Source organism: Patella vulgata, chromosome 6, assembly GCF_932274485.2.
Source record: "Patella vulgata chromosome 6, xgPatVulg1.2, whole genome shotgun sequence".
NCBI lineage: Eukaryota > Metazoa > Mollusca > Gastropoda > Patellidae > Patella > Patella vulgata.
Genome location: NC_065884.2, coordinates 28316527 through 28328235, shown reverse-complemented (window position 1 = coordinate 28328235; position 11709 = coordinate 28316527). Strand labels below are relative to the sequence as shown.

The 11709-nt window shown below is 38.1% G+C and overlaps 1 protein-coding gene across 1 annotated transcript; it reads left to right on the top strand.

Moving 5' to 3' along the window:
- The first annotated feature begins 269 nt into the window (after window positions 1–269).
- LOC126825720 (dopamine beta-hydroxylase) lies at window positions 270–6927 on the top strand. The gene is made up of 8 exons (XM_050555490.2): window positions 270–473; window positions 1261–1489; window positions 1590–1769; window positions 3358–3512; window positions 3809–4052; window positions 4596–4692; window positions 5518–5791; window positions 6534–6927. Exons 1-8 carry the CDS (start codon window positions 270–272, stop codon window positions 6855–6857), a joined length of 1707 nt encoding a protein of 568 aa, XP_050411447.1. The 3' UTR covers window positions 6858–6927.
- Window positions 6928–11709: the final 4782 nt, after the last annotated feature.

Sequence of the window (11709 nt, the reverse complement as noted above, 5' to 3'; positions counted from 1 at the left end):
TTTTTTTTTTTTTTTGGATGTGAACCTTAAGGGCATCCTTGGATAGAATAATTTATTATAAGTATTTCTCGATTTGTTAACCTTTGCAATATTTAATTTTCTAAAGAAAACCTATGTTCACCTTACATCACAACATGCTTTGACGACCTTTGCTTCCTTTTACTGAAAAGTGCCGCTGTTGTGCGTATATCCTTGTTTGAAAATTCAATGTTTACAAATTGTTCCAATTTTTAATTTTGATTTCTTACAGATAGAATATGAAGCTAGCAATGCTTCGCGTTTTTGCAATTGTCATAGTCAATATTGTCTATACAAATGCTTACGCTGGATATCAAGAAAGGATACCAAATGGTGATCATGTACCACATCCCTGTAAACCAAATTTTGTCTGGAAGGGTGTCGGCCATTTAAACATGGCTGGTGGTGGAGAGAGGAACGCCTTTGGCCAGGATTTTGCAAAAGCCAACCATGAGGTTACAGAATTGCCTAATGTCTACAAAATTTGATTTCTAATGAAGATATCACGAATTTCACTAAATTATTTATATTGTATTAGCCGTAATTCTAAAATAAAGCTATTATCATTTTCATTAACTAGTCGGGTGAATGACAACCATGCATATTCTATCTTCAGATACGCCTGATTCATCTTTAAAGACTTTTCGTACACGTTGATGGGATTTGTTTTCTTTCGCATTTCAATTCAAAGGCACATAAGCCCTACTCCTACTTAGTATGTATGTGTCAGACCAAGTTGTTTTGCTAAATAGGTTAACCTATAAAGCTGCAATTTTAAATTTAAAAAAAATAGTAACATGTCTATCACCGGCCCTGTATCAGTGAATTGTTAACCTGGTTGGTACCTGTTGTTAGCCATTACTCGTAGGTGTTAATTCCCCTCTTGAGATCCAGGTGTACACTATAGCTCCAAACAGCTATAAAGACTTACACACACCTATGATTATTTCTGAACACACCACGGTATAGCCCGGTTTCTTCTGTTTTCACTTCTGACTTAATGTTTCGCAATGCACGCTTTGATAGATGCCCCTGCATTTAGCTTTGCATAAACCAATCATTTTCAAAAAGATGAGCGCTTAATTAAATATTGTTATAACATTGGCGGTGTATTATGTTATTTCATTTGACTGTCGAATTTATGGTATAAAAAGAAAAATGATGCTATTTCAGTTGTCTATAGAATTATATCTGAAAGATGGTGTATGTAATATAATAAATAAATGTATATGGTTATTTTAGTGGACTGTAGAATTTTGTGAGAAAGATTCAGATGGAGATGGAATAAGTAATGGTGTAGAATTGGGGGATCCAAACTGTGCCTGGACACCTGGCACGGTTCCTCGCCACGTGACCGGTATAACACACCCCGGTGTTTGTGATCCGTGGGGAAGTGCCGAATGCAACGAGAAAAATTCCTGGGTTAAATGTGATAGCGACGAATTTAAATGCCCTGCAATACATGAAGAAGGTAACTAATTACAAATTTCAAAATTAAAGTACGAATACGTTAAATATAATAAAAAGAAAATTTATAATCTATGTATGTAATAATAAGTCGCTTGTTTCAGGAGTACAAAAGATGGATTTCCGATTCCCATGGACCAATGTTCCCGACAAAGAAACGACCTATATGTGTATGGGTTTTGATTTACCAAATGGCGGAGACTATCATATGATCGCAACTACGCCAATTATCAATGAAACACGAGTAATGCACCATATAGTTCTTCTTGCCTGTGAAGAGGATTGTAAGCTTTCATTTTCCCATTTCAAAATCATTATTAAAAAAGGCGACTTAAACAGTTTAAGAAACTCTAAGAAACATATTCCTGAATTGAGATCAGCTATTAATAATTAACTGTACACTGATAAAAAATATCAGAAATTCAGATAATGTGTCTGACAGCGATCTGCGAAACTCACCTCGCAGTTAACTTTACTTAATTGTGACGTTTACTTTATATTATGGGAAGAGAGAGAGAGAGAAATGGAGTTTAACGCCCACTCGACACAAACTAGGTCATTTCGGGACTAACATATTGTTTGATTTTATTTACATAATTCGCTTGCGCGTAGGGGTCTTTAGCAGTGGGAGGAAACCGGAGGACCCGGAGAAAACCCACGAGGTTGGACAGGCGACCCTACTCCTTGCCACGTACAACCGGGGATTCGAAACCACGCCAGTCGATATTATGGGAAGACATGGCGACAGCAAATCTGTTAATCAAGGAAATGATATGTATAAAACTATAATTTATTCAGTCAATTCTTGTCATAAGGATTATAGCCATAACAGTCGCGAGAAGCCAACGATATCAATGAATTGTTTTCGTCATATTATAAGCTGTTCTGTGGAAATTAGTAACTTGACCCAGTTTCATATCGGGTTAATCTCAAGATCTATTTTAAACCCTGTGATATCAAAAGTTAGAGTGTTCTTATCTTATCCGTAGTCTTAGGATTAGATTAATAACTTAACCCACTAGATTAACCACTTAACCCATTAGATTAACCACTTAACCCACTGAACAAGAATTGATAGTGCAGAATTTCATATTGTTGGCATTTGTTGTTACAAAATTTCACCTTTATTCAGTATCAGCCACATTGGTTTAATACAATTCTTAACTACACAAGTCGTCCACAGCAATTTTTTTGTATATTTCCAATATGGGTATTTTGGTAGATTGACATTTCTTATGACTGATCCTAAAATCCCCACATGTTTGAAAAAAAAATCAAAATTACTGAAATATGGAGCGCTTATAAAATACGTAGACAAAGCGACGGTCAGTGGTGAATTGAAGATACCAAATATTGTCTATATTTTACCTATTAATTCATATAACAACTCTTCGTTAGTACACCCCTTGTTCTAAGTGAAGGTGTCGCTGTCATATGGAATAATCTTTTCTAAATTTGTTGTCGTTGACCGGTTTTTCAAGGGTGATCATCAAGGGAAAGTGGACCTATTTGATCGGTGGGACGAGCATCGGATGTTCATCTGTATACACAAAGAATTCCAGACTGTTGGAATTCGAAGAAGAATAGGGGGACAATCACGCATGCGCCCAACGTACGCACATTGTACACATAACTATAATCAAAATTATAATATATTAATAAATGATCTGGGATATCAAACTCGACCCCATTACCGTTCCTTTTATTATGCGTATGCGTATATATTTTTTATTTTGAATAATGGTATTTTATTTTGAATATATATATATATATATATATATATTATTTCGAATATGAATATATATATATTTCTGCACACTGCTTTGGTTCTGTAATTGTTCAATACAATTATAGTAATTTTTTTATTGATAGCGGAGCAAATAACCAGCCCAAGGGAATGTTCGATGGGGTTAAGAGGTTGCACAAAAGCCATAGGAATATGGACATTAGGTTTACCAGGAGAATGTTTCAACAAGGAGGCTGGCTTTAGAATTGGTTTAAATGGTATGAAAAAAGGGGTACTTCAGGTATGGTATCTTTGGCTATTTTATAAGGTACCCCTCTTCTATTGCAAAGACGCTAGAGATTTGTGTACTTTGTTTCATTTCATGCATCAAAACATAAAAGTTCAGAAACCAACATTTCTGGTTTGCATATCCTGGGCATACCCGGTAACAATTCGACCGACAAAGTGCAGGTATATTTTACAGAAATACTAATATCTAAAACTAATTTTGGTGACTAATAACGGTGAAACAAAAATATCTAACATAAAGAGTATATATTATATGGCTTACAATGAACATTACATCTGATTTAACAGTTTCATTGGACCAACCCAGAGAGAAAGGCTGATTTATGGGATGCATCTGGTATGACTATCTACTACACCGACAAGTTGAGAAAATATAATGCCGGTATTTGGATAACAGGTCAAGTTTATCTTGAAATCCCACCGTTGATGCCAAAAGTTGTCCAGCATTCAACCTGTTCCTCGCATTGTACTAAGAAAACTTTTAACAGTTCCATCTTCCTTACAACTGGTTTAAATCATATGCACTACTTGGGTAATTTCTATATTTCATTAATCCGTTTGAGCGTAGAGGTCTTTAGAAGAGGGGGTGGGGTGAGTAAATCAGCAAAGAAGAAAAATTTGACGCCCAAGTCTTCTGTTTTAACATCGTGTACACACACACACATCTGTCATTGATGGAGTGCGTGCCACTTCGTCCACACTCAGCGCTGTCAAAATGAAAAGTTTGGTTAATTTTTCAACAAATTCAAAATACGTTGGTTGAGTCGTCAACACGGTATTGGTTATGCCATCGTCCTATTGTCTGACACAATCCCCTCTATTATCACAGCACAATGCAGCTTCTGTGTCACCTAACTCGATCGCGTCACTATTAAACTGGGAAGTAGTTATATATGTTAGCGGGAAATATTCATTTATTTATTTAAACGTTAAAGTGGAAATTATTAACGTGTTTAGCCGGAAAATATATTGATATTTAAGCAGGTAATATCTATTTCTCGGTTCATTACATATTTATTGGGTGCAACCAATTAACCACGTTCAATGCAATGCTAAAATGTAGATTTTCCGACAGGCATATCCCAATATGTGAAATTAACAAGATCAGATGGATCTGAGCTCATGATCACCAATGATGAACATTATAGCTACGATACACCTGTCCTTAACCAGTAAGTGCTTTATAATCAAGTTTTCACTTTAAAACGGTTGGCGAGCCGCGGAGACCATGGATGGATGTGTGCTAGCGATGCGGATATATACTTTTCAAAAAGAGTAGGGGGTCTGTTATGGTGTGGGGAGGAATCACCATGACTTGCACAACGGACTTGCATATTGTTCTAGGAAGGGTCACTGGTGTATACTACCGTGACAACATCCTGGCACCGATAGTTCCGCCCTTCGCTCAACCCACCGCGCCCGTGTCGTGAATGACTACCTCCAGCGTCATCATACATGTATTGTCCATATTATATGCCTTGGTCAGCCATGAGTCCTGACCTGTCCCCTATAGAGCATGTCTGGGACATGATCTGGAGACGTGTTCGTCGACGCCAACGTCAACCGACAACACTACAAGAATTGGCAGTGGCACTGCAAGAGGAGTGGGTCAGATTGCCCCAAATCTTGATTGGACGGTTGATTAGGAGCATGCTGATAGTCTGAGGATTGGTGGAGCATTTACTCATTATTAAGACCAAAATAAAAAACGTCCATTTTCACTTTTGACATACGAACTGTTTATGTTCATGTGTAGGCAATTGACCTGTTATTAACATACACTGGTTACCTCTAATAAAAACAACAATGCATTTCCGCAATTTTGTATTGTTTCTGAATATCCCTTACTTGTTTTGAAGAGTATATATGAGAATATATGAAAATACTAGTTCCATTATTAGTTATTCAATATATAGTGAACTTGAGTTATGTGTGTTGAATAGATAGTCTAAGCTTAAAGTAAAATATCATCTCTAATTAACTTTATTTTACACCAGGTACGACACACCAATAGAAGTTAAACCAGGTGATAGCTTAGAAACGGTTTGTACCTATAGATCTATATCTAGAAAGAAGACCGCTGTATATGGAGAGGGCACCTTTGATGAAATGTGTTTTGGTATTTTTAACTATTACCCCGAGGAGGCTGTTACAGCAGGGAGTTGTTTGACACGCAAAAACTTTGAATATTGTGATCTTTTTGATGGAAAATGTGATTTTCAAGCGATTAGGAATATGTCTAACCCCGATACTAAACAATTAACGGACAAGGTTAGTACGTTTTATGTTCCATTCAAGCAAATTACTCGAAGAGCTTGAGGACAAATATGACTGTGAATGGGGCGTTTCTCTACGAGTAAAGCGCTAGCTTACTAACAATGGTCTCCCGGATTCGCTTCCGGTGTTGATCAGCAGTTACCTACTGATTTTTCAGCTTAGGTTTGCTTTGTCAGTTTTGCAGGATGAAAATCATGACTTAGAATGTCGGTATTAGTTTGGGTGGGACGTGTACACGTTAGAATGTAAGTAAAAGAGCCCTTGAATTCGACGAATGAAGAGTACCGATTGTCGGGGCAAAATTTCCCTGCATAACGTATGTCAGTCTCCATTGGCCCGATTGGTGCAGAAAAATGGGATGTTAATCATTTTATATCATTTGTTTCGTTTCTAAATTAGCTTATAAATTTCAAATAGAGATATGTCTTATATAATACATATATTTTCAATTTTCTCTTTATGTCATTGCATCGGATTGAGATATCGATTGTTAGTAATAGTTTAACATAAATCTAAGGTTAACACAAGAAATCCATTGTCGTAAACCACACATTCTAAACATTGCCTCACAAAGCAGTATACAGGTATTCCCGGATTTATCCAACGATAAATTTATCCAGTTTTTTCTCCAAATTGGGGCAAATTAGTATGATTACAGAAGCTATCCAGACTGTAAAATATATATCTATGATGGAGTCATGGTTTTCATAAGATTTTATTTCGTTTTTCTGTTCAGGTTATGGATAAATGTTCCTATCAGGGAGAATGTCTTCATGGTTGTAGAGCTGTTGTAATAGATGTGTTGACAAATCACGAATGTTTTAAGAATGGATTGGCAAAGGGTATTACGTACAACAATTTACTTTCAAGAGGTGTCGATGACCCCAGTACAGTGCCTGCTATGCGCTTTGTAGCTGCTATGCAATCATGTGACTGCAGTACCGAGAACCCTATTAACTATGTTGCTCAGATAGGTGACCCCGAAATACCCAGTTCTGGTTACACCATAACAATGTCATTTACTCTGTTAACCAGTTTGTTGCTCTTGGAATCCATGTAAATCTTGTATATTGAAAGTGTATTAAGGACATCACTTTTATTTTAATCTCATTTTTGACACGGATTCTTACTTTCCAGTCTTAGAGTTGGCGAAGGATAAATTAGAGTTTACTGTATTTCTTCATATGTTTTAATTGTCTATTCTGAAAATACAATTTTCATTTAAAAAAGGAAAGGTCCTTATTAAGTGTTTTAGTTTTTATACGTATATTGTCGTCGCCCCTGTCCGTCCGTCCGTCTGTCTGTTCACAATTAGGTTGTGGACACTGTACAGTTCACAATTCTTATCAGATTTGGACGAAACTTGAAATATAGGTTTATCTCCAAACGATCTCGGTTCCTTTCGATATTGGCATATATCGGATGGAAACTTCATGGATTATGGCCCCTGATTGTGCGAAAAATCGCGTTAATAGCCTGTGGTCCCTCTAGAGGTCACAATTATTACCCGATTTAAAAAAAAACCTTTTGGATATATCACCGTTACACCGTAGTATGGTTGAGTTCAAATTTCGTGAAAATCGGACTAAAACTGCCGTAGGCTAATAGTGTAAAAAATTGTGGACTCTCTAGATGTCACAATTTTCACCCGATTTTGATGAAACTTGAAAGGTATGTTTATAACCCAACGATCTTGGTTCCATTCCATAATCGCGCATATCGGATCGTAACTTCCTGAATTATGACCCCTGATTGTACGAAAAATCGCGTTTTTAGCTTGTGGTCCTTCTGGAGGTTACAATTTTTATCCAGTTTCAAAAAACGTTTTAGTATATCACGATATACCCTAATGATTGGGTTCTATTTTCGTGAAAGTCGGATCAAAACAGTCGGACAAAATGGCCGCCCCTTGTACGCAAATAGTGTAAACATCTGGTATATCAAGGTTGTGGACCTCCTAAAGGTCATAATTTTGATCCAATTTTGATGAAACTTGAAATGCATTTTTATAACCCAAAAATCTCGGTTCCTTTCGATATTCGCGCATATCGGACCATAACTTCCTGAATTATGGTCCCTGATTATACGAAAATCGCGTTTTTAGCTTGTGGACCCCATAGAGGTCACAATTTTTATCCGATTTAAAAAAAAAAGTTACAATATATCACCGTTACACCCTAGGGATGGCTGAGTTCGAATTTCGTAAAAATCGGGCCAAAACTGACGGACAAAATGGCCGCCCCTCGTTCGCAAATAGTGTCAAAATATTGTGTATCAGGGTTGTAGACCCTCTTGAGATCACAATTTTCATCTGATTTTGATGAAATTCGATATGCATGTTTATAACCCACAGATCTTGGTTCCTTTCGTTATTCGCGCATATCGAACCATAACTTCCTGAATTATGGCCCCTAATTGTACGAAAAATCACGTTTTTAGCTTGTGGACCCCATAGAGGTCACAATTTTTATCCGATTTAAAAAGAAACGCGCATATCCGAAGGTAACTTCCAGGATTACTGCTCCTGATTGTTTGAAAAATCGCATTTTTAGCTTGCAGAATTTTTTTTTCCGATTTTAAAAACCGATTAAATATACTATTCAAAAAAAGTAGGGGATATTTGATTTTTAAGTGTTATTAAAGTCACCTAATGAAACTGACGAAGAAACAAATGACAAAATGAAATGAAGTTCACATTCATCGATTTATTCCAAATGATCGTTAGACTAAGTAAGGCACAGACTGACCATTATAAGGGTAAACTGATACCCGGGGTCAAACAGCAAAGTTACCACAGCATCACAACCAAGTCAGTAACGGGTAAATCCTCCTCTGTTTGCCAAACAAGCATTGATCCGACGTGGCATACTCCTAATGAGACGTCTAAGGTCATTTTGGTCCAGATTGTCCCATTCCTGTTGCAACGCAGCAGCAAGTTCTTGGACATTGGCAGGACGTTGTTGACGTTGACGTAACCTCTGTCCAAGCATGTCCCAGACATGCTCGATGGGGGAGAGGTCGGGACTCAGTGCTGGCCAAGGTAATGTGGTGATGTTCTGTTGTTGGAGGTAACCTGTAACGATCCTGGCCCTGTGACATCTTGCGTTGTCATGCTGGAAGATGAAACGGCGGCCATGACGTCGTGCGAACGGCACAACATGGACTGCCAAGATGTTGTCCCGGTAGTACTGGCCTGTAACACGCCCTGCAACAACATGTAAAGCCGTTCTTCCAGCAACAGTGATGCCTCCCCACACCATAACAGAACCACCCCCAAATCGATCATGTCTGATGACGTTAACGTCTTGGAAGCGCTCGTTTCGACGACGCCACACCCTCCTACGTCTGTCCAAAAAATCAACAGTGAACCTTGACTCATCTGAAAACATCACATTGCTCAAGCGTCGATTATCCCAGTGTTGACGATCCCTACACCAACGACGTCTTGCCTGAATGTGATGATCTCTCAAACAAGGGATCACGCGAGGACGTCGGGCGCGAAGGTGACCCCTATGCAGTCGATTCCGAATCGTTTGGCCACTCACTCTCACACCAGTGTCTGTTTGAAGACGAGCGCTGATCTGATTTGCTGTGATGACACGATTTCTCAAGGCCAAGGTACGGATAAATCGATCCTGGGCTTGAGTTGTCGACCTGAGCGTGGTCTGTCCTGTACAGATTGTGTATCACGGTATCTGGACCATAGCCTGCTTATGACAGACTGAGAAACATTCATCGTCCGCGCCACAACCGCCTGTGTTGTGCCGATCTGTAGCATGCCAAGGGCACGTAACCTTTCATTTTGGGTAAGCCGACGCATATCAAAATCTGTTTTCTGGTCACTAAAACAATTAAACTGATGTTTCCACCCTGGAATTCAATGCCACAATGACTGTAACATTCAAAGTCAGAGTCGTGCAAATCTTGGGTTGGACCCCCATGATGATCCCAAGCATCACCTGCATTCCATGCGGTAGCTATTGCTGCGTTTGGGCGTCACATGTGACTGGAAATGTTTCTTCTGTTAGGTTCTATAGTGACCTTTTTCGTAGTCATTTGCATATTTTAGTATTATGCCCCCAAAATCAAATATCCCCTACTTTTTTTGAATAGTATATATCACCATTCCACCATAATGAAGGTTGAAATTGAAACATGTTGTGACAACTCCGCAAGTTCATCTTCAAAGTTTGACAGATTCTAAAATTCATTTACTCCTAACATGTGCAATAGCGCAAATTCTACTCCCACGTACAGAATATTCCACATATTCCTCATTGAATCTTGGTTGAGACCAGACCCATTTTCTGCATGTAATCCCCAGTGTCCATATCCAGCTAATTCTTCAAAATCGGACAACAAATCGCCATCATATGATCATCACTCCATATGCTTAGTTAGTTCATATTCTGTTTCTCCGCTTTATAAAATGAAACTCTCCTGCAAGTTCAGTAATAAGCAGTAATGGTATTCCATAAAATTGTGACCTGTATAAGTTCATACGGGTAGAGCTAATTTTCGTATTCTCAATACGGCAAAGACGAGGTCTTGGGTTGCCAGACTGCATTTATGAAGATATGGAACCGGTCGAGGTCATTCCCGGTTCCCCATCAGAAGCGTCGTCGCTTCATATTTAAAACAATAACTAATTTTGGCGTACAGGGAGATGCCAATCAAATTCTAGATTTATACGGAAAAGAACGAAAGCATAGTGTTGTCACTACATAATTTAGGCGCTCGACTTATAATTAGTACCCTTCAGCATGAACATTCATTTTAACAAATATTGGCTGTCTGTTAAAGTAACGATGCGTCCTTAGCATTTCAAATTTCTCACTTCTTAATCCACGCTGACTGAACATAATCAAAATACCAACACTAGATAACCTACCGGTTGGGATTCAGTCGAGTTTTATTGTTTAAAATAAGGCATATAATTTCTATTGGCACACAGCCAACTTTGTAAATACTGAACGGAATTGAACCATTTTTGTACCGATTCATCTTTCCCAATATTCTAGATGACAATGGAATCATTTTGCTTAAAATGTGTAGCACTATGTGTCGCTGGTTAGATTTGGAAATCCAACAGACCCAAAATTCCCCGCAGCCGACGCATACCATCTTCTGCTACATATTTTATTAGCCTTGTGATCGTCTAGTATTGTCTCTGGTTATATTTGTAATTCTCTTCTTTTGGCTACGACCCCTTTTCACGTTGTGTTACTTGTGTATCTACCAGAAGTAACAATACAACAGTTCGTTTCTACATTTCATATCAAACACTGGATACATAGGTTACAAGCATAGATTAAAATAAAAGTCATTCTCTACTCTCTCAACCCCACCATTTTGCAGAGCTAGTTGACTGACGGCTATGAACATCGCATGGCTCTCCTACGACTTAGCGGGACATTCTGAATCCAGATGGTGTCTCTTCAATCTCAACGGTATCGCTCTCTCAGTGCATGCCTCTAAGAAGCTACACGGTGTCTAAAAATCGCCCACAGCTCAAGTGTTTTAATCATTGACAGTGTCCTTGAGACAGCCCTGTCAATTATTTAATTGGACAAATATTACGTAATTAATTATCATGATTGGTTACTAAGCTTAATGACGTCGAGAACCACCCATAAACAACAACAACACCTTCAATCCGCATCGATGGCATCCCGGTTTTAACTTGTTTTCATTATGACAAAGTGAGAAGATGACCCGCCCTCTCTTCTCACGGCTGAGTTTTAAAGTGACTTTTGATATTATACAAGAACCTTTTTATTATTAGTGTTTTTACCCATTTTCTGTATATTACTCCTTCATATGTAAATAAACCAACCTGTTCATAATATTATACAGTATTATGTATTGGACGTTAAATTTGTAATAAACAACAACAACAGAATCCCCCTTAT

Bases quoted from the DNA above. Each gene is read 5' to 3' on its own strand.
- LOC126825720 (XM_050555490.2), top strand. From the start codon at position 270: ATGCTTCGCGTTTTTGCAATTGTCATAGTCAATATTGTCTATACAAAT. The intron at 474-1,260 runs GTTACAGAATTG...TGGTTATTTTAG, and splicing joins TTGCAAAAGCCAACCATGAG to TGGACTGTAGAATTTTGTGA. The intron at 1,770-3,357 runs GTAAGCTTTCAT...TTTTATTGATAG, and splicing joins TCTTGCCTGTGAAGAGGATT to CGGAGCAAATAACCAGCCCA.